Consider the following 24,691-nt stretch of genomic DNA (forward strand, 5'->3'; position numbering starts at 1 on the left):
TTGTGCAAGTCCTGATGTGTTGTATACTGTATGTATGCTGCTCTAATTCCTGGCATGATAGTTATTTACATTTCCACCTTTTGGAGAATGAAGTCTTCTTCAACATCCAACTCATATATCAGCTCTTCACCAAAACTTTTCTTTGTTACTCTTCTTACCTACTCAAAAGTAACAGCTAAAAGTGATATGCACCACAAATGTCACATTATTCTCTGTAATGGGCTGAGACTTGAGTTGATGCACTGAGATCCCAAGCACGTGAGGCTAAATAGTAATTGGACCATACTCTATTACTATATAAGCTTGGAGAAAGAATGGCCTCCTCCTACTCTTTGTACAAGTCCTGATGTATTGTATAGGAAATGACAATTTTGGTGGTGGAGGTAAGGGAGTGGGAAGGAAAGCGGAAGAAGAGACTGCTGGCTGGCGTCTTGACACAGCTGCTTGCATTGCCATTGCGACAGCCCTTCATCTCCAATCCCCTTCTGCTAGCTGGCTTCCTGTCGCAGCTGCCCATATTGCTATCGCAATCCTTTTTCACCTCTTCACTTCAATAAAGATTGAAGATTTTTCCCTTAACCTGAATTCCTGACTACAGCTGATTTTAAATACGCGGTCATCACAATGTTCAATCAGCCAAAAGGCAATCAGAGGAGGAAACGGGATTGCAATTAGGAAAAACAGAGCTGTATGCAGTAGAGACTACTGAGATATCCCCTGGAGAAGTGAAATCTGTTCTTGTCCAGCCTATGGATCCCTTGCCTCCAGGCATAGTAGGTTTGACCATTTCACCTCCTGAGAGTACTTACAAAACAGTGTTCATCTATACACTGATATGGGAAACTGGAAAATTTGTAGATAATATCCCAGTCACTAACACAGGTAGACAACCTGTGATTTATCAACCAGGAGAAGTAGTAGCATCAGGCTTATTGTTACATACCCCTAATAGACAATCTGATGATAGTTGTCCAGATTCTGACTTCAAGCAGCAGAGTCCAGGAATATTTTGGACTGCAGCTATGATAGCTGACTGACCTATGCTCACTATTTATGTGAATAGAATACTGTTAGAAGGATTGGTAGACACGGGTGCAGATTGTACAGTTATTAGAGGTGCCACCTGGCCCAGTCACTGGCCAAAGATTAAGGCATTCACCTACATATCTGGCATAGGAGGTTCAATAGCAGCAGAAGTTAGTGCTGAAATGGACATTTGAAAATGAAACAGGAGTTTTTACTTCTTTTGTGAGTGAAAAAATCCCCATCCTTCAATTAATAAATGGTCAAAGGATATGAACAGACAATTCTCAGACAAAGAAATTAAAACTATTTATAGCCATATGAAAATATGTTCCAAATCATTATTAATCAGAGAAATGCAAATTAAGACAACTCTGAGATACCACTACACACCTGTCAGATTGGCTAAAATGACAGGGGAAAGACAATACGGAATATTGGAGGGGATGTGGGAAAACAGGAACACTGATACATTGTTGGTGGAATTGCGAACACATCCAGCCATTCTGGAGAGCAATTTGGAACTATGCTCAAAAAGTTATCAAACTGTGCATACCCTTTGATCCAGCAGTGTTTCTACTGGGCCAAAGAGAAACTAAAGAAGGGAAAGGGACCTGCCTGTATGTGCCAAAATATTTGTGGCAGCCCTGTTTGTAGTGGCTAGAAGCTGGAAAATGAATGGATGCCCATCAATTGGAGAATGGTTGAGTAAATTGTGGTATATGAATGTTATGGAATATCATTGTTCTGTAAGAAATGACCAGCAGGATGAATACAAAGAGGACTGGCGAGACTTACATGAACTGATGCTAAGTGAAATGAGCAGAACCAGGAGATCATTATATACCTCAACAATGATACTATTTGAGGATGTATTCTGATAGAAGTGGATCTCTTCGATAAAGAGAGCTAATTCAGTTTCAATTGATTAAGGATGGACAGAAGCAGCTACACCCAAAGAAAGAACAATGGGAAATGAATATAAACTGCTTGCATTTTTGTTTTTCTTCCCAGGTTATTTATACTTTCTAAACCCAATTCTCCCTGTGCAACAAGAAAACTGTTCAGTTCTGCACACATATATTGTATCTAGGATATACTGTAACCTATTTAACATATAAAGAACTGCTTGCCGTTTGGGGGAGGGGATAGAGGAAAAATCGGAACAGAAGTGAGTGCAAGAGATAATGCTGTAAAAAATTAGCCTGGCATGGGTTCTGTCAATAAAAAGTTTTAAAAAAAATTTTTTCCTTTGTTTCAAGAGTTTAATCCTCTTTGTAGAGAGGAGGATTTATGATCAAATAATAAATAGGGAACATTATGAAATACAAAAAAAAAAAGAAAAACTCCCCATCAATCTATAGGGAAGAGACATTTTACAGCAGATAGGATTACCATGAAGTACTTCGGCTTTTTAGGCAGGGCTACTACTGAAGGCCTGCCAGCACTCTTACCAGTTCCTATTCAGTGGAAAACTGAACCAGTGTGGCTAGCTAGTGATAAAATTCAGGGCTTAGTAGATATTGTGCAAGAGCAGCTTGACCAAGGACACTTACAACCTTCTTTAAGTCCTTGGAATTCCCCAGTATTTGTTATAAAAGAGAAATCTTGAAAATGGAGGATGTTGACTGATTTAAGAAAAGTAATTGAGAGGGGAGCTTCAGTTGGAGATTGAGAAGCCACGAGTCAGAGTTGAGCTAGAGACAGAAGCTGGAAGAGCTAAAAGACAAGCTGCAAGAACTCTTGGAACCAAGGAGGCCTCTAAGAAAGCTAACCAGCCCCAAGCAAAGAGATAAGACTTGGAAGGAGAAAATAAACGTTTGGATTTTATCAGCTAGCTGCATTTGAAGTGATTATTATTTGGAAACGGAAACTAAGGCTGCCTCCAGAAAACCTCCCCAAGAAACCTGCTCCCAGAGAACCATCATATTATAGAAAAGAAGAGAACACCACAATTTGGTGCCCAACGTGGGTTCATAAGGTTAAACTTTAAAATTGTTTTCACTTACATTTTCCTCATTACCAATTTGGAGCATTCTTTCATAAATCTTTTATAAAGATTCTGATTCTTTTGTGAACTGTTTCTTCATCTTTTGGACTATCCAGTGGGGAATGTATCTTGGCTATACATATCTGTAGATTATTAACATAAAAACTATAATGCTATTTAGAATTATTCTGTATGAATATGCAAAGGATATCAGATTTCAACAGGATAACAAAGTTCCAGTATATGGGAACTCCTTACCCCAAAGCACATTACTATTAGAAATTGCTCAAGGCACTTAAGTCATTTGACTTGTCTAGGGTCACTCTGCTAGGGTCACTTCACACAGCAGTGTGAAGAATTGAGATTTGAACCTGCAATTTCCATATCCTAAATCTAGTTTACTACGCCACACTTAACTGGGCAAGTCAGCCTCCTCTTTCTAGGTCTCAGTTTCCTCACCTATAAAATGAAGAGACTTGTCTTATGTAACCTTTTCAGGGTCTCTTCTAGCTGTAACTCTAAGATTCAATAACCCTATGTTAAGCTTTTGTGATCTCACATTAACTGTTACTTTTTGGTAGTAGAGAGCTATATCTATGATTTATCAGTAGCCAGTGTGTAAACTCCTTTAACTCATGAAGACAAGCAATCTTGTCTATAGCTTGGAACAGGATTTCTTAAACTTTTTTTTTTACTTGCAACTCCTTTTTACCCAAGAAATTTTTATGTGACCCCACACATAAAAGTATACAAAATTGATATATAAATAAAACATTTACTGATAAAAAATCATAATTTCTCAACCCCCACATTCAGTTACAAGACTCTTTTTGGGGTCCCAAACTTAGCAAACTTCGTGAAACAGTGAGAGATTAAGTTATTTGCCCAGAGTTACCGCTAGTTTATGTCAAAGGCAGGACTTGAACAAGACTAGTTCTCTATCCACACAACTTCTCAAAATAATATTATGGCATAATTAGTTGGACCATACCAATATTTGAAACATTCTTCTTAAAATTTAGGAAAAGAAAAATTTTACCCTTATTTCTGCTTCTATCCGTAAACAATACGGCTGATTCTGATACTGCTGAATTTCTCCAGTAATTTCAGCTACTTTCCTTCTTTTACTAAAGTTGATTAATTCTTTCCCTTGTTTTTTAAGGAAATCATTATTCCCTTCTTCAGTCTTCAGAATATTTGTTAAATATATTCCTACAGAAAAAAAGAAAAAATTCATTATTCCATTCTCATTTTACCTTATAGTTAATGTTGTTATAAAATAAGGCTAGGATCTAGGACTGGATTGGTAATTTAATTTATACTGGGAATTCCTTGGTGAGAAATCACCTTCTACCAGAGTTAAGTTGGCAACTTCTCTGCATTTTATAGTCTTAGAGAGTTGTACAGATTCCTAATAGGTTAAATGATTTGCCTAGTATGTCAGATGCAAGATTTAATATAGGCCTTCTCAAATGGACCTTAAGCTAGCTCTCTACTCACTATGCCATTTCCCCTTGCATTAAATGTTATTAATTATATGGCTTTTTTTTTCTTCAAAAGGGTAAAAGTATTACAAAATATATAACATATAGGAATAATCAAGGATTAACTGTGGGACTCTGAAAGCAATATTTTAAATGTATAACTTTAGCAATTTAAGAGATAAAACCTAATTTATTTAGTGGTGAACATACCACTAAAAAGATTTTTATTATAAAAAAGATCATAAAAATAAAAAAATCTTTCTTATTTTGTATTTGAATAAAAAGACAAGAGCAATAATAGAAGAACCTACAAATACTACATTCTAGATTAAGAAACTTTTTTCCTACCCCTGACTAACAGTTTTATAATAACTATATATAAGCAAAAATTTGTCACTGGAAGAAATGTTAAAAATCACATAGTCCAATCCACTAATTTTTATATGTAACAAATCTGAGGTCTAGGGAAGTTAAATGACTTGCCCAAGATAAAGATAGGATTAAATTGCCAGGTTTGCTCCTTTCAAAACCAGTGTTCATTCCACTTGATCACACCTTGAACTCATTCAATTCAATAAATTTTTATTAAGTATCTATTGTTATCGTGCTGGTAGAAAGACAGATTTGAGAGTTTAGAGTCAAATAGGAAAAGATTCAAAGATGTACTAGAACCTGCTCAAATGGGCTTGTGAGAGATGATTTGTTAAATTTTCATTGTGAGATTTTAGACTTTAGAAATCAGCAAACACTGTAAGTCAGGAATCGATTTATTTTCTGAACTGTCTAGACTTTATGTGTCTTCCCTCCCTTCCCCAACATTTCCCAAAGAGAGTCAGTTATTAAACATTTGCCAGTACATCCCTGGGGATAGGATACATATGTAATAACCATAAAACAACAAAAGCCATGATAAATTCTTAAGTACAAAGTACCACATGAAAACAATCAATGCTATTTGGTGGAAATCAGGAAAGGACAGGGAGCGTAGGAGAGAAAGGGGTTAATAGCATTTGAATTAAGCTCAGAGATAAGAAAACGTAGGGCATGGTAAATCATCCATTTTAGCTGGGCTAGTCATTAACACTACACCTATAATAACATTTGAGCCAATTACTCAATATACACTGCTCCTTACAGAACTGTCACTATAAATTATTTTGCTTGATGTTGCGTAATAAAACTATACCAGATCACAATTTATTTGAATTTTTCTCTCAAAACCTAAACAAATAAATTTTAAATTATTCTTGTTTCAATGAAGCCAAACAGTGGCAATTTGTAGCTGCTCAAATATTAGTTTATGGAAATCATTTATTAAGGGCATTGAAGAAAAATACCTAGCCAAGGAAACACTAAGTCATTCTAAAAAGATTCTTTTTCAAAACCTAAAACTCTTGCCTATTAGAAACAAAATTCAATTTGTTGAAGGATAAGAAAAAATATATAAATATATGTGGCTAATATCATAAAATGAATATCTGGTAACTTACCAAAAAAAGGCACACAAGGTGGGTTGATTGATTTAAGTTTTGCTAGGTATTTTTTAAAGTGATCTTGGCTTAGTTCTACAGCTTCTTCTAAAATCTTCCGCTTTCTTTCCTGTAATGCCTTAAAACAAGTATAAACTCAGTCAAAAGTATGGATTGCCATTCTCTTTCAATCTTTTAACTATCAATGTATCATATTTGATAAAATTCATGCCAATGCTATGTATATGTTTTTAAAACTACCAATCTACCTCCTTTTATGAAAAGCCAATGACAATATCAAAAAAAGGGCTTTTCACTTATCAAAAGATTCTATTAATTCATTCTAAATGATCCATAAGAATTTGGTTTACAAACAACTTTTCAGAAACATATACTGCACATATACATACATTTCTTAAAAGGAATACTTTTATTTGTTCATAATCACAAGGTCCAAACATATCACACACACACACAAATACACACACTTTCATGATAAATTACAAGACGAAACCTAAAGATTACAGTTTGTTTAAAGCTCTACCATCTTTTTTGTTTGATTTTGTGTCAGGTCACTTTGCTTCTAAATGTTACATATGTTTAACTTTTGGTGAAACTAAATAAAGTTTTTACAATACCTGTTAGAGGAATTCCTCTCTCTCCAAGATATGCCACATAGCCTGTATGCCCTGTCAGCTTGGGCAGGGCGGGATCCAGGGAAGTAAGAGGGGCATGACCCTGAGGTAGGAAGTTGTACTTGCAGTAGTTATAGGAACTTTCATAGGTTCCTTGAGATGGTGAGGGGTGTGTCCTCTTGCTAGATTTCCTCCTTGGGTGTAAGTCAACTTCCTCTGGTTCCACCTATGGCAATGCTGAGTGGGTGGGCCCAGGTAATCCCGGAAGACAGGAAGCATAAATAGACAGCTCTGAGCGGAACTTGCTCTCTTACTTCCTGCTACCCCCACTGAGAGGATGACCATTTACACCTCCAGATTGGCTTGTCTCCGAGTTTATCCAGGTAGGCTCCAAAGACTGGGATATTTGGCCCTGAAGCCTAGAGTGATGTGCCTAGACAGTCTGGCACAAACACCTCTTGATATAACTGAGCCATTCTAAAGATCTCAAAAATCAATCAGTTCTAGTCCACATATCAAATACTTTCCTGAAGTATTTCTTGAGGTAAAATTTCTGTTTCTTTGGAAATCATGTTTAAATAAATTTTTAAAGTGAATTTAAAATTTAAAAAGGGTCCTAGACTGAAGTTTTTTATACTCAATGTTTTCACAGTTCAAAAAATAGCAATACAAATCTCCCTATATTATTCTTTCTTCAAGCAAAATAAAAAGTTCCTATATTTATAATCAATCATCTTCTTTGGTCATTCAAGATGGTGACATGTGGCACCACTACAAAACTCATTCACTTGTTATGTCTTTACACTAAGGTATATTATACTGGACTAACCTTAAATGATCTAATATTTATCTGCATACTAAAGAAACTTTCTAAAAATGTGATTTTGTATTTCATATATGAAATATAAATTAAGTAGAACTTAAGACTTCACTGGTATAGGTATGTGTAGACCTTTGTTGGCACCTTTTCTCACCTGGATTAACTACTTTGAGACTTCTATGACTAACTTCTCCACCATGCTTGGGAAGCTCCTTATGGAGATAATCACAACATCAACTCCAAACTTTTATTTAAGGAGAAACCTCACTCAGGTATCTCTTCATTTCTCATTTAGCTACACTACTCTGGAGACTTCTCTGACTGACTTCTCTTCCATGATCCCTTATTGGGTGCCTTTTCTTCCCTCTCTACTTCCATCTTTTCAACTTTCTTCATTAGAATGTCAGTTACTTGAGGGTAGGGCCTATCTTTCTTTTTTCTTTGTTTTTCTCCCCAACACTTAACACCAGTGCCAGGCACACAGTGAGTACTTAATAAGTGTTTACAGATCAAAGGTTTGCCTATAATACTGAGAGGTTAAGTGATTTGCTCAACATTACACAGCTTCTCTCTATCAGAGTGTGACTCAAATACAAGTCTTCTTGGCTTGAGTGTGATTCCCCATCAATGTTATGCTGCCTCCTTACAATATTTATATATACATACACACACACACACACACACACACACACACACACACACATATATATATATATATATACACACATATATATTATATATAAATATACATATATAAATACATACACACATACATATATAGATGTAGATTTTTCTAAATGCACATTGTTTCTTTTTCCAAAAGAATGAAATATTTATGGCTAAGACTTACTTCAAATGTATGTTCCAATCTGTATACAGACACTGAATTCATTGCACTGACTATCTCTAACACACCACTGAAATTGTTCAAGTCTTGAAAAACTTGCAGAATCTCCATAATCCTACTTAATACTGCCACTCGTTCTTCAAAGTTTTCTGCTTCTACTATGCATCTGGTCAAAAAGAAAAAATACTATTTAGAAAATCTGTAGAAGTTTTAAGAATTTTTTTTAAATTATTTAACTTTGATTTTGATATTATAACTGTACCTCTCATGTACTTACTTTTCAAACCAGAGAGTCAGATTTGTAGTGTGCCGAATCATTTTCAATAAATTTGGAGAATTTATTTCCTTATCTTCTTTAGTCCACACACTTCCTACAAGTTCAGAAGGCTGAACTGCTCTGTTGAGCCAAAGGTCAATGAGAAGAAAGAAAAGATTAAGTTACTATTTACAATAAGTAGGAATAGGGATAGTCAGTAGAAGTAAATTATGAACTGTGCACTTAAAAACACACACACACACACACACACACACACATACACACACACACACACACACACACATACACACACACACACACACACACACACACAGCACCTAATGGTATTATTGATCTCTCAGGCCTTTTGGTTACATAGGAATTGTTCTCTCTAATGATAGAGAATAGGAAGAATCACAGGTTCTCTCTGAAATAAAGTAGTTGGTAGAATAGATTATATTTCACATGCCCAAAGGCAACAAGAATAAAGATATTTGGTTCTATACTAAATCAGTCACCAAGTTTTGATCAGTGCTACTTTAACAATATATTATCCAATTCCCTTTTCTCCACATACATAGCTTCTATCCTAGCTTAATAAACTCATCATTTCTTTTTTTCCAGGTGTCAATCTGACAGCTTTCTTTTTTATTATTATAGCTTTTTATTGACAGAATATATGCATGGGTAATTTTTCAACATTGTCCCTTGCACTCACTTCTGTTCCAACTTTTTCCTTCCCTCCCTCCACCTCCTCCCCTAGATGGCAGGCAGGCTCATACATGTTAAACATGTTAAAATATATCTTAAATACAATATATGTGTACAGATTCATACAGTTCTCTTATTGCACACACAAAAAAATCAGATTCAGAATGTAAAAATAACCTGGGAAGAAAAACAAAAATGCAAGTAGGCCACATTCATTTCCCAGTGTTCTTTCTCTGGGTGTAGCTGATTCTGTCCATCATTGATCAATTGGAACTGAAGTAGATCTTCTCATAGTCAAAGATATCCACTTCCATCAGAATTGATCATCATATAGTATTGTTGTTGAAGTGTATAATGATCTCCTGATTCTGCTCATTTCACTTAGTATCAATTCATGTAAATCTCTCCAGGCCTCTCTGAAATCATCCTGCTGGTCATTTCTTATAGAACAATAATATTCCATAACATTCATACCACAATTTACTTAGCCATTCTCCAATTGATGGGCATCCATTCATTTTCCAGTTTCTAGCCACTATGAAAAGAGCTGCCACAAACATTTTGGCACATACAGATCCCTTTCCTTTAATATCTCTTTGGGATATAAGCCCAGTAGTAACACTGCTGGATCAAAGGGTATGCATAGTTTGATAACTTTTTGAGTATATAAACTCATCATCTCTTGAACAAAACTTCCCACTTGCTAATCTCTCCTCTTGCTAAACATAGCTATTGAAATGATACTAATAAGACACAGATTCTATCCTATACCTCTCCTCCTAAGATCTTTAATGGTTCCCTACTACCTCTAAGATAAAATAAAAACTTTTCAGCCTAACTCTTAGAGTCCTCCACAATTTGTCTCCTAAGGTACCTCTCTATTCTATCCTACCAAGTCCCTCCATGTCCTGTCCCTTCCAATCCACAAACTTTCTCCTCCCTTCCTTCTTTCCCTACACCCAATTCTTGCCTGGGGAATTTCAACATACATATTGATATTCCTTTAAAGATTTTAATTTCCTCAACTTACTTGTTTTACATGACCTATTCCTCCATCCCAATATCAGTTGTGTCCAACTCTTCATGATCCCATTTGGGGTTTTCTTGACGAAGATAACAGAGGGGTTTACTATTTCTTTCTCCAATTAATTTTACAGATGAGGAAATGGAGATAAATAGGGTTAAGTGACCTATCCAAGGTCATTCAACTAGTCTAAGACTAAGGCTAAGACTTTTTTTGAACTAAGGAAGATAAGTCTTCCTGACTCATCTTTTATAAGTTACACTTTCACCCTCCTCTTTTCCCCATCTTGACCTCTTATAAACCAGTTCAACTACATTGTCTTCTCTCATATTCCTTGCCCCCTTATACTTTCACCAATTTTTCCCCTGCCAAGTTTCAATCTTGGATTTTACTTCCCTTATCTACTTCTTTGCTCCTACTCATGTGCTGCTAAACAAAGCCGGAGAAAAATCACAAAGCCATGCTGATGGGGATCACTACAACTTTCTTACATAATCTGGTACTAGATTCTCACTGCAGCAAGGCAATCCTTTTATAGCTCTGACTTATTATACTTTTTGTTTTTTAATATACTCTGCTCTTCATACTACCACATTGTCCTTCATATTCAATTTGTTACTAAGCCCTATCAATTTTACTTTCCTGACATCTCTTATATACCTTCTTCTCTAGTCTGGTCTAGTCATGTCACTTTCTATTCAATAAACTACAGTGACTAACTGTTACTTATGGGATCAACTATAAAATCCTTTGTATGGTATTCAAAATCCTTTATAACCAAGTTTCATAATCTGGATCTATTGACATTGAATTCCTTGTTGCTCCTCACGTAAGATACTCCATTTCCTGACTCCATGAATTTTTATTTATGGTTCTTTAAGAGTATAAATTCTCTTCTTCATGATGTTTACATCCTGACTTCCTTCAAGACACAGCTAAAACCCCCCCTTCTATAACAAGCATTTCTCAATCCTCCTTAATGTTAATGCTTTAACTCTGTTGATTATCTTTAGTTATCCTTATTTGTACATAGTTGTTTTCATATTATATCCCTCGTTATACTGTGAGATCCTTGAGAGGAGGAGGATTTTTTTTTTTTTTTTTTTTTGCCTTTCATTGAATTCCCAGAATTTAGTATATAATAAATTGGTAGTCACTCTGGCTTGACATCTATTTCTCATAGAAGACATTCCAAATTTTGCCTTCATGACTTTGCACAGGTTCCCCCAAACACCACCTTGCCATGTGCAAAATGTGTTACTTTTTCACCTTCATCTTAACAAATCCAAAGTTTACTTCAAAGCACTTCCTCCAACACGAAGCATTTTTGATCCATGCCCCGCCTACTAGATTTACCTCAAGTTTGCCCCATCCCCGTGTAAGGAACTATTGGTGAGGAAAATCCCTCTACTAAAAGAAAATTTCAATTTTAATACATTCTAAAATCCATTTTAAAAGATGGTTACACATTCTCCTTGCTCCCTATCCATATGCGAGTCAATCAATGTCCAAATGTTCTCTTCCATAACAAATTGCACTTAATCACATAATTCATTGTATTGTTTACTATCTGCATTAATCATATTTTCACAAGACCACAAAACTATTAATTCTTCATCCTAGCATTTGAGAACTTCCGCAACCTAGTGCCATCACACTTTTCCAATTCAATTAAAAGAAAATTTAATATTTAATATTTATCTAGTACACACAAGATATATAAACAATAATGAAACCATCTTGCCTTTGAACAGCTTATGTGCTCTTTAGCAGATGCATTGTATATATACAAAAATATAATATTAGATAAACTATGAGAGTGAATCAGTTGGGAAATTAGGGAAGATATGATACCTAAAATGAGTCTTAAAGAAAGACTGTATTCTGAGATATAAAGAATTAGAAATAGCCTAGGTGAATGGGAATGTCAAATTCTAATTTGACTGGAAAAAGAGCTCATGAAGGAAAGCATGAAATAAGTCTAGAAAGGTAGGTAAGAGTCAGATTGTGGAGGGTGATAAATGCCAGATTAAATTAAATTTATTTATTTAATCTAAGTGATGAGAAGCCACTGAAGTTTTTGACTAGGGGAGTTTCAGGGTGAGATCTGTGCCTTGGGAAATATACTTCACCAATTTTGTAAAAGATGAAATAGAGAATGGAGACTGGAAATGGGTAAAAAAGTTTTACAACTAAACAAGATACAGATGACATTAAACAGTATTAGAATATAATGCCTAGTTCACTTTTGTTTTTGTATATCTAGTGTGTATACTTAGAAACAATGTCTGCCACACAATACACTTTTTTAAAATAGCTTTTTATATGATATATGCATAGGTAATTTTTTAGCATTGACAGTTGCAAATCCTTTTGTTCCAACTTTTTCCCTCCTTTCCCCCACCCCTTCCCCCAGATGGCAGGTTGACCAATACATGTTAAATATGTTAAAGTATAAGCTAAATACAATATATGTATACATGTCCAAACAGTTAACTTGCTGTATAAAGAGTCGGACTTTGAAATAGTGTAAAATTAGCTTGTGAAGGAAATCAAAAATGCAGGCAGATAAAAATAGAGGGATTGGGAATTCTATGTAGTGATTCATAGTCATCTCCCAGAGTTCTTTCCCTGGGTGCACACAGTCTTAATAAATGCTTAATGATTAATTGAATGTATGTGTAGAAAGAGATTAAGATTCAAAAGCACTGAATACCAGACTTCAGACTTTCTATCTTGTTCTAGTGTACAATTTTAATTCACTTTCTTCTCACCTATATAGAAAAAATCATACTAATTCATCTTTTTAATAAAAAATAAAATATCAAAAGTAATAACATTTTCAAAACACTAACAAAAAAAAAAAAAAAAAAGCAGTTAAGGAGATAGTTAGCCTTGTTCAAATACCATCTCTGACATACACTGATTCTGTGACCCAGGGGAAGGAGAGAGGAAATCAGGGCCCACTCATTCAGATGGATCTGAAGCAAGTCAATGATAGTTTCACAGTAAGGGAGTGATACCCAATACCCCCAAGCATCTGAATCCAGATCTCAGCCTTCACCTGGCAAATAATAAATGGAGACAGAACAAGCAATGAAAAATTACTGAAGGAAGAGGAGATACAGTTCTGTATTTCCAAAGCTATAGTAGGAAAAAGAATCAACTCAGTCCTCAGACACTAGTTTCAAGATCAAATTAGAAATGAATTAGAAACTTGACCAAAAGAATAAGCAACACCTTGGAACAGAAGGCGAAAATCCCATTAAATAGTGTATTTCATAGAAAGTTAAAATGAAACACAGAGAATTCAATTGCTCCAGAAGAAAATGAGAAATATTAGAATAAAGTGAAAGGATTGAAAAGATGGAAGACAATGTCAAAATATAAAAATAGAAGAAAATATAGAAAATATAAGGTATGTATTATATGACAATAAAACACAACTAATTACATAAAATCAATAGATATTTGTGAACATTCTACTGATAGATTTGGCTAGGTTTGAAAGGATTTTGGGGAGAGGGGCTGGGAAGTTGAAGTGGGGGGTATGGTAACAGTAGAAGAAAAGGTAACTTACACATGAGTAAATTTTTATACTTAAGCCTTTCAGTTCATAGAAGGAAGCATTTAAAGTTCTCTTCTTACTTGCTAATATTCTTTATCTTTCTTATCAACTAAAATGTTCTGAAAATAATAGAAGCTTGAAATATATAATTAGTGAAATAATAAATCTGAACTGCTACTTCATTGAAGGAGACTAAGTGTCAACTCGTTTTTCTCTCTAAATTGTGCAATTGGGTAATTAGATTTGATTTCAATAAAAATCTATGGTGACAACATAATTCTGAAAGTCTACGTGGTATACTATATGAAATTTTATTTGTAGTTGTCAAATTCTATATTTTAAATATTATTCAGAGCCCAGCTCTGATATAAGCTAAATAACATTGGGGTCAAGCCAGCTCTCTCAGCCTCAGTTTCCTAATCTGTAAAATGGAGATAATACTTAATCTATCTGTAAAGTTTTTTTTAAGGAAAATACAAGGTAAAATGTAAATGTGAGATACATTAAAAAATATAAACAAATAACTTATATTATGATTTGTAGAACAGTTAAAATACTAATGTGCTTACAGACTTCTGAAAACTGAATAATAGATAATTTTTAAATTCTCTAACTGTGCCACGTGATATTGAATTACCTGTAGAGATCTGATTCCAGAAGTGTTAGTTGACGTGCAATTTCTATTGGATGCAGGGTCATGAGATCAAATGTTTCATACTGTCCTGGTCTGCTAATATGCCATTCAATGGGTGGTGGTGGACTTTCAAAAGTAATATTATGGCTAATTCCATTTGCCTGAGCTTGTTTTTTCCTCTTGATGATTTTAACAATTGACTCTACCCACTTCTTCATCGTTTTTCCTGGAAAAAAAAAAATCTATAGGAAGACCTCAAATGCAAGTGTGCTAATAATATACTGGTCAAATAATTTTTTGTCAAAACATTTACTTTATGCTATTTTAGAAGCTACTCAGATCACAGAACAAACATACAATATTCTAGATGACAGCATATACAGAAAATAAATCTTTAGATTTTGTTATTCTGTTTATATCAAAGTAAAAAAGATAAACTAGCAAAAATGGCATGTTTTAAAAGTGGAATAAACACTTCAAAATGACTACTTTAAACCAAATTCTTTTAAGAAACAAAGAAAAAGAAAATTAAACCCAGCCTTAATTCTGATGTGTTAATTAATGCCTAATATTGTCTTTGGGCAAAACTTAATCTCACTCAGTAAAGACAATAAATTGCCCATTTGTTTAAATTTATATTCTTTTAATTTAATAATGTAATGTTCTAGTTTGGAATGTCAAGAAGTAAACCCTATTAACTTAATATGCATTTTCCGTTTACCACAAAAAGAAGAAAAAAATATTACAAGTAAACAGCAAATCATCCAATAACCCAGGGAATGAGTATTAACAGATATTTTTCTTTAGATTAAACGTGTGATAGCTCGTAAAGGTAAAAACTGGATTGTCAGGACAAGTCCTCCAACCCCTTTAAATACAGAACAGCCACAAGAACTTAGAAGCCAAATAACAAGTTTTAAAAAACTATGAAATGACTCTAGGTCTAAACAAGAGTCATCTGACAAAGGTTGTAAAACTCTATGTTGTTTTAAATGTTGTTCCATCTACTTTAAAATTAAATATTTATGTAAAACAACAAAGCCTTAAATTTACATACCTTTTACACTTGAAATAAAGGATTCTAATTTTTCAAGTAATTCCAGATCTCTCTCAAAATCATAAAAATGATGTTCTACCCAGTGCCGAAATACATTTAGTATCCTAATAAAATGGAAGGAAATAGAGTATACATTTTAGTGTAATCCAAGCACTCAAATATTACTTGGGGGGATGGGGAAAGAAAGAGGTGTGCTCTTTTTAAGTTTTTTTAAAATTTAAAACTTAGATACAAAATAAAAAAAAAATATCATAGGGAAAAAAGATAGAAAAAGAAACACTGCCATGTGAACATCAGAACATAAGAGGATTCAAAATATGAAACAATAAATTTCCATTTCAAGAAAGCCTATATAATAAATACTACACATTATATTCAAAGCTGTCTACCTTTTCTTTGCTTCCTTACAGGTTTTCTTTTGTTCTCTGCTGTGGACTTTCAACTTTACTCTTTTTTTTTCCCCTTTCCTTCTCCCAGTTCCCCCAAGAAGGCTACAACTAAGCACAGATATATTTCTCGATATACACATACATACACATAGATAACTATAGTTATATACATTCATATACATCTATATAAGATTGCACTACACTCATTTGTTTTCTGTTTATCTGAAGGTAGACAACATTCTCCTTCATAAATCCAAATCTTTCTATATTTTTCTAAATCTACCAACCCATTATGTCCTACACCACAGGCCAACATGTGGCACATAGTAAATGCTATAAACATTAGCTATTTATTATAAATAACACATAAGGCTTAATCAAAAGGTAAGTAGCACTGCTGTTTCTTCAATGCACTTTTACTTTATTTGCCTCAAACTTATTTCTATCAATTAGTAAGATCATTTTCTTGCTAAAAAACTAATCTCTGTAGATGTTCCTTTTTTGTGGAAAGATACAAAAATAAGGATACAAAAAAGTTCAAGATAACTATATAGGAAAAAAAAAAGAAACGTTAAATTCAACAACAGTAATTTAAACCTACTTTTTTGACTTGGATTTGTGATTTCACTATCATATGGAATTCCTGGTAAGGAATCTGTCTCAAATATAGACAACTATTCTACAATATAATCTTAGAAAGTAGCCTGAGGAATTAAGACATTAAGTAACTTAGTGAAAATCAAAGTCTTGCTCCCTATTCATTATATCACCACTGTCTCTTAAGATAGGGATCTCAATAATATACGTGTTTGTATGTGGGGAGGGGGGACAGACAGACATGAATATAATGTATAGTATTTATTATATAGGCTTTCTTGAAATGGAAATTTATTGTTTCAGACATTCAGATAGACAGATATAGACACAACTTTATCTCTTGGCACAGAGATACAGATATACCTATTATATCTATAAATAATTTTAGAGAGTTTAATTATACTTGAAAATAAATGCTATAAGAATATAAGAATAAGTCATCTTAATTCTGATGGATATGGCTTTGTTCAACAATGAGTTAATTCAGGCCAATTCCAATGATCTTGTGATGAAAAGAGTCATCTGCACCCAGAGAGAGGACAATGAGAACTGAGTGTGGATCATAACATTGTATTTTCACTCTTTTTGTTGTTTGCTTGCATTTTGTTTTCTTTCTCATTTTTTTCTTTTTGATCTTATTTTTCTTGTGCAGCATATTTGTGGAAATATGTATAGAAGTATACATGTTTAACATAGATTACTTGCTATCTAGAGAAGGGGGTGAAGGGAAGGGAGGGAAAAAATTTAGAACACAAAATTTTGTAAGGTGAATGTTAAAAATTATCCATGTATATATTTTGAAAATAAAAAGCTTTAATTAAAAAAAGAAGAAGTCATCTCTAGGATACATATCACATAATTGTAAATGACCAGAGTATACTTTGTCGAACATATAAATTCGACAATAAATTCACGTATAAGCAAAAGTAAAGGCAGCTCCATCACCTGCACCTGAGATGAAAGGGGACAAATTTTGTGCTATACAGAGAAGGAAAATTGGGTGGAGCAAGAGAAATACCTAAGTTGTACTGGTTGGACATATTCTTTGCGAAACCGTTTCAGATCTGCACTGATTGGCTGCTCTCCTTTCTCTACTGCCAATTTATCTGCTTCAGAAGGTTCTGGCTCGGGGATTTCAAACCTAGGAACAGAGCAAAATTAAAGGCAAATGCTTAATTGTTTATATAGGCAAAAATTACAATAGATAGGGAAAGTTCTGATAAATACTTTCTAATTTGCTAAGCATAGCCTCTTTATTCTCTTCTCCCATCAAACAAAATTAACTTAAAAAAATGAAATAGATATTAAGAAATATCAAACAATTCAGAGTAAGCAGTTAGACAACTAGTTGATTATTTCAACATCCTGGCCACAAAGGTCCTTTCTCCTTCAGAAGATATGTTGGTGAACTTCAAAGGAAATGAGTGGAATATATTTGCACCCTGGATTTAAAAATGCACCTGTGCTGGAAAGAAAAATCTAAGCAACTAAAATATGCTTTATCCTCCATCCACTTCCATCTCAATTAAATATAAATAATACATTAAATATAGCAAAATTACTTTAAGACTTTTTTAAAATTTAAAGTTTAAAATTTAAAAACTTTAAGTTTTTTTAAAATTTAAAACTTAGCTACAAAATAAAAAAAAATATCATGGGAAAAAATATAGAAAAAGAAACATTGCCATGTGCACAACAGAACATAAGAGGATTCAAAATATGAAACAATAAATTTCCATTTCAAGAAAGTCTATATAATAAATACTACACATTATATTCAGAGCTGTCCACCTTTTCTTTGCTTCCTTACAGGTTTTCTTTTGTTCTCTGCTGTGGATTTTCAACTTTACTCTGTTTTTCCCCCTTTCCTTCTCCCAATTCTCCCAAGAAGGCTACAACTAAGCACAGATATATTTCTCGATACACACATACATTGTGTATCTTTAAGATACTTTAAGACTTACCACCAATCTCCCTAATGAATATTGATGCTAAAATCTTAAATAAAATATTAGCAAAAAGATTACAGAAAATCATCACCAGGATAATACACTATGACCAAGTAGGATTTATACCAGGAATGCAGGGCTGGTTCAATATTAGGAAAACTATTAGCATAATTGACTATATCAATAACCAAACAAACAAAAACCATATGATCATCTCAATAGATGCAGAAAAAGCATTTGATAAAATCCAACATCCATTCCTAATAAAAACACTTGAGAGCATAGGAATAAATGGACTTTTCCTTAAAATAGTCAGGAGCATATACTTAAAACCATCAGTAAGCATCATATGCAATGGGGAAAAACTGGAACCTTTCCCAGTAAAATCTGGAGTGAAGCAAGGTTGCCCACTATCACCATTATTATTTAATATCGTATTAGAAACACTAGCCTCGGCAATAAGAGTCGAGAAAGAAATTAAAGGAATTAGAGTAGGCAATGAGGAAACCAAACTATCACTCTTTGCAGATGATATGATGGTATACCTAGAGAACCCCAGAGATTCTACTAAAAAGCTATTGGAAATAATTCATAATTTTAGCAAAGTAGCTGGCTACAAAATAAATCCCCATAAATCCTCAGCATTTTTAATACATCACCAACAAAACCCAACAGCAAGAGATACAAAGAGAAATTCCATTCAGAATAACTGTTGATACCATAAAATATTTGGGAATCTATCTACCAAAGGAAAGTCAGGAATTATATGAGCAAAATTATAAAAAAGTCTCCACACAAATAAAGTCAGACTTAAATAATTGGAAAAATATTAAGTGCTCTTGGATCGGCCGAGCGAACATAATAAAGATGACAATACTCCCTAAACTAATCTATTTATTTAGTGCTATACCAATCAGACTTCCAAGAAAATATTTTATTGATCTAGAAAAAATAACAACAAAATTCATATGGAACAATAAAAAGTCGAGAATCTCAAGGGAATTAATGAAAAAAAAAATCAAATGAAGGTGGCCTAGCTGTACCTGATCTAAAATTATATTATAAAGCAGCAGTCACCAAAACCATTTGGTATTGGCTAAGAAATAGATTAGTGGATCAGTGGAAAAGGCTAGGTTCACAAGACAGAATAGTCAATTATAGCAATCTAGTGTTTGACAAACCCAAAGCCCCTAACTTCTGGGAAAAGAATTCATTATTTGATAAAAACTGCTGGGATAATTGGAAATTAGTATGGCAGAAATTAGGCATGGACCCACACTTAACACCATATACCAAGATAAGATCAAAATGGGTCTATGACCTAGGCATAAAGAATGAGATTATAAATAAATTAGAGGAACATAGAATAGTTTATCTCTCAGACTTGTGGAGGAGAAAGAAATTTGTGACCAAAGATGAACTAGAGACCATTACTGATCACAAAATAGAAAATTTCGATTACATCAAATTAAAAAGCCTTTGTACAAATAAAACTAATGCAAACAAGATTAGAAGGGAAGCAACAAACTGGGAAAACATTTTCACAGTTAAAGGTTCTGATAAAGGCCTCATTTCCAAAATATATAGAGAACTGACTCAAATTTATAAGAAATCAAGCCATTCTCCAATTGATAAATGGTCAAAGGATATGAACAGACAATTTTCAGATGATGAAATTGAAACTATTACCACTCATATGAAAGAGTGTTCCAAATCATTATTGATCAGAGAAATGCAAATTAAGACAACTCTGAGATACCACTACACACCTGTCAGATTGGCTAAGATGTCAGGAAAAAATAATGATGAATGTTGGAGGGGATGCGGGAAAACGGGGACACTATTGCATTGTTGGTGGAATTGTGAACACATCCAGCCATTCTGGAGAGCAATCTGGAATTATGCCCAAAAAATTATCAAATTGTGCATACCCTTTGATCCAGCAGTGTTTCTATTGGGCTTATATCCCAAAGAAATACTAAAGAAGGGAAAGGGACCTGTATGTGCCAAAATGTTTGTAGCAGCCCTGTTTGTAGTGGCTAGAAACTGGAAAATGAATGGATGCCCATCAATTGGAGAATGGCTGGGTAAATTGTGGTATATGAATGTTATGGAATATTATTGTTCTGTAAGAAATGACCAGCAGGATGAATACAGAGAGGACTGGCGAGACTTACATGAACTGATGCTAAGTGAAATGAGCAGAACCAGGAGATCATTATATACTTCGACAACGATATTGTATGAGGACATATTTTGATGGAAGGGGATTTCTTTGACAAAGAGACCTGAGTTTCAATTGATAAATGACGGACAAAAGCAGCTACACCCAAAGAAAGAACACTGGGAAACGAATGTGAACTATCTGCATTTTTGTTTTTCTTCCCAGGTTATTTATACCTTCTGAATCCAATTCTCCCTATGCAACAAGAGAACTGTTCGGTTCTGCAAACATATATTGTATCTAGGATATACTGCACCATATCCAACATATAAAGGACTGCTTGCCATCTAGGGGAGGGGGTGGAGGGAGGGAGGGAAAAAAAATTGGAACAGAAACGAGTGTCAATATAAAGTAATTATTAAATAAAAATTAAAAAAAAAAAAGACTTACCAATGACTACAGCAATACAACAATAAAAGCAAAGAACTGGAAACAAAATAGGTTCCCATTAACTGGGCAATGGCTGAACAAAACGTGGAATGCAATGGTACTGGAAATGTCATAAGAAATAAGGAATATTTTAGAACAAGAGAACTACAAGAAAAACTTGTATAAAATAACATAAAGAAGTGACCAGAACCAGGTAACCAATTTGTCTCATGACCATAAAGATAAAAAATTATGAAAGAACTCAAAACTCTGAATAAAGCAATGACCTATCATGACTTCAAAAGACTAATGAAAAAGCATATCTTCCACCTCATGGTGGTGAGATAATGGACTAGAGCTACAGATGAAGGCACGCATTTTCAAATGAGGCAATATCTTGACTTAGTTTCCCTGATTATGCATATTTGTTATAAAGAATAACTGGGGGGTGAGGAAAGATTGGCTGACAGTGAAAGGAAAAAAGAACAATAATAAAACATTCTAAAAGTTAAAAAAGAAAAAAAAATAGAACTCTCTGATCAATATAATAACCAATCATGACTTCAGAAAACCAAAGTATGAAAGATAGAAAATATCAGGTTATGACTAATGTCTTGCACCAGTGCACTTCTTAATTACAATAAAGCATTTTATGAAAAAGATACTTCACTGGAAAGTAATAGAGATGTAAAAAAGGCATCAATTAAAAATGATGAAGTTCTGATAATAAACTTTCCAATAAAAATGAATTAAGTAGTACTACTAATTATTTTCCCTTCTCAAAGAGATGGAGACAATTTCTTTTCAGAAGTTTTTCTTAATTTGTTTTAAATGTCTCTAAGTATCACGTTCTTTGAAAGTGATTGTTTCAATGAAACAATGTGTTATCCCTTTCCACCCAGACTTGAAGGTCAATCTCTCCATAGCTAAATTTGAATGCAAAATTTTTTTTCATCCAATTATTAATATCTTCTCTAATTATTTTTTTAATTCATCACTTTCCCTTTTATTTCAATGTTATATGTCTAATAACTTTCTCATTTTTGGAAATTCTAAATAAAGGAAGCCATTTCTTACCGAAAAAAAAAAATGTGTTTTTTTTCTCCTTTTTCCTTTCTCTCTCTCTTTTTTAATTAAAACTTTTTATTTTTCAAAACATATGCATGGATGATTTTTTGACATTAATCCTTGCAAAATCCCCCCCCCCTTCTCCCACTTCCCTAGATGACAAATCGTCCAATATTTGTTAAACATGGTAAAAGTATATGTTAAATTCAAAAGATGCATACATATTTATACAATTATCTTGCTGCACAAAAAAAATCAAATCAAACCAGAAAAAAATGAGAAAGAAAATAAGATGCAAGCAAACAACAACAGAAAGAGTGAAAATACTATATTGTGAACAACACTCAATTTCCGTAGTCCTCTCTCTGGGTGTAGATGGCTCTCTTCATCACAAGGAAAAATGTTTTGTTTTGAAATAAATTTCTCAGAGTTGCTATATGGCACACTGGATAGAACACCGGCTCTGAAGTCAGGAGGACACGAGTTCAACTCTGACTTCAAATACTTAATACTTACTAGCTGTGTGACCCTGGGCAAGTCATTTAATTCCAATTGCCACATACACACACACACACACACACACACACACACACACACACACAAAACTGGCAAAAAAAATTTCTCCACTGATATCTCATCATAACATGGAATTGACTAGGCTACATTTTTTGTTGTCTAAGTGTGGGGGTTCTTTACTTGCTTGATCTTAGGGTAAAGAATTTTTTGGCCATAATAATTTTCAAATTCTATTTGATTTTATACTGTCTTCCACTTTTGAATACCTTACTCACCCTGTCCTCTCATATCCTGCCAAATCCTGAATTACTCTTCCCTCACTGCCTACCACTCATGTTCTCAACTCCTACTCAAGTGTTACTGGATGATGCTGGATTACCCAATCATCTTATCTAGTCTCAACTGAACTGTCCACTGCAACAAGGCAATTCTTTTATTCCTGGTAAGTTTATTCTTTTTCAAGATCTCTGGATGTTGCAAACATTCCATTTTCTTTTTTTTTTTTTTTTTAAATTTTATTTTATTTTTTTAAATTTTTTATTGAATAATTACATTATATTGACACTCGTTTCTGTTCCGATTTTTTTCCCCCTCCCTCCCTCCACCCCCTCCCCTAGATGGCAAGCAGTCCTTTATATGTTGGATATGTTGCAGTATATCCTAGATACAATATATGTTTGCAGAACCGAACAGTTCTCTTGTTGCGTAGGGAGAATTGGATTCAGAAGGTATAAATAATCCGGGAAGAAAAACAAAAATGCAGATAGTTTACATTCGTTTCCCAGTGTTCTTTCTTTGGGTGTAGCTGCTTTTGTCCGTCATTTATCAATTGAAACTCAGGTCTCTTTGTCAAAGAAATCCACTTCCATCAAAATATGTCCTCATACAATATCGTTGTCGAAGTGTATAATGATCTCCTGGTTCTGCTCATTTCACTTAGCATCAGTTCATGTAAGTCTCGCCAGTCCTCTCTGTATTCATCCTGCTGGTCATTTCTTACAGAACAATAATATTCCATAACATTCATATACCACAATTTACCCAGCCATTCTCCAATTGATGGGCATCCATTCATTTTCCAGTTTCTAGCCACTACAAACAGGGCTGCTACAAACATTTTGGCACATACAGGGCAAACATTCCATTTTCTCAAGGTTCCCACAGCACCTTTTCCTCTCACAATTTAACAGGGAGTCTCACATTACACTTTTCTAAGAAATTAGAGGCCATCAACAACGAGGTCCCTATTCACCTTTATTTTGAACCTTAAAATTTACCTTTTCCCCATTTTTAAAATTCTAATCTCTAATAAAAAAGTAGGGTTTTTTTTTTTCTCCAAATTAAGGTCAATTCCTCTACTCTATCTTTGTTCCTCTCTCCATTGTCAGACTGTCCTCAAAACCATTTCCTAACCACTTCTACTGGTTTCCCTGCTATGTGTAGAACTCCTCTGTTTCTGCCTTGACCCTACTATTTTCCTTCAAGGTCTTGTCGTGATTCTTTCTACCCTTTCCCTAACTCCTAAAAAAGACATCTATACTTCCTCTACTTTCACTCACCTATTTATTTCTTAAACTGGCTTCCAAGCTTATCACAGACCTCATCTGAAAATGCTCTCTTGAAAACTGCTCTTAGGACTGGCGAGACTTAATGAACTGATGCTGAGTGAAATGAGCAGAACCAGGAGATCATTATACACTTCAACAATGATATTGTATGAGGACATATTTTGATGGCAGTGGATTTCTTTGACAAAGAGACCTAACTGAGTTTCAATTGATAAATGACGGACAGAAGCAGCTACACCCAAAGAAAGAACACTGGAAAACGAATGTGAACTATCTGCATTTTTGTTTTTCTTCCCAGGTTATTTTCACCTTCTGAATCCAATTCTCCCTGTGCAACAAGAGAACTGTTCAGTTCTGCAAACATATATTGTATCTAGGATATACTGCAACATATCTAACATATATAAAACTGCTTGCCATCTAGGGGAGGGGGTGGAGGGAGGGAGGGGAAAAATCGGAACAGAAACGAGTGCAAGGGATAATGTTGTAAAAA

At 34.0% G+C, this 24,691-nt stretch overlaps 1 protein-coding gene across 2 annotated transcripts in view; it reads right to left on the reverse strand.

Annotated features, from left to right (window-relative positions):
- The window catches only part of SOS2 (SOS Ras/Rho guanine nucleotide exchange factor 2), a 114,596-nt gene that overhangs the window by 27,269 nt on the left and 62,636 nt on the right, over window positions 1-24,691 (reverse strand). For both annotated transcript variants that reach the window (XM_051978055.1, XM_051978056.1), the window contains exons 12-18: window positions 17,523-17,645; window positions 15,519-15,622; window positions 14,465-14,687; window positions 8,546-8,665; window positions 8,272-8,434; window positions 5,988-6,105; window positions 4,053-4,225 (exon numbers count right to left, since the gene is read on the reverse strand). In XM_051978055.1, the coding sequence (XP_051834015.1) occupies window positions 4,053-4,225; window positions 5,988-6,105; window positions 8,272-8,434; window positions 8,546-8,665; window positions 14,465-14,687; window positions 15,519-15,622; window positions 17,523-17,645 (1,024 nt within the window). The remainder of the gene's footprint in view (window positions 1-4,052; window positions 4,226-5,987; window positions 6,106-8,271; window positions 8,435-8,545; window positions 8,666-14,464; window positions 14,688-15,518; window positions 15,623-17,522; window positions 17,646-24,691) is intronic.

The sequence above is a fragment of the Antechinus flavipes genome, chromosome 2, assembly GCF_016432865.1.
Source record: "Antechinus flavipes isolate AdamAnt ecotype Samford, QLD, Australia chromosome 2, AdamAnt_v2, whole genome shotgun sequence".
NCBI lineage: Eukaryota > Metazoa > Chordata > Mammalia > Dasyuromorphia > Dasyuridae > Antechinus > Antechinus flavipes.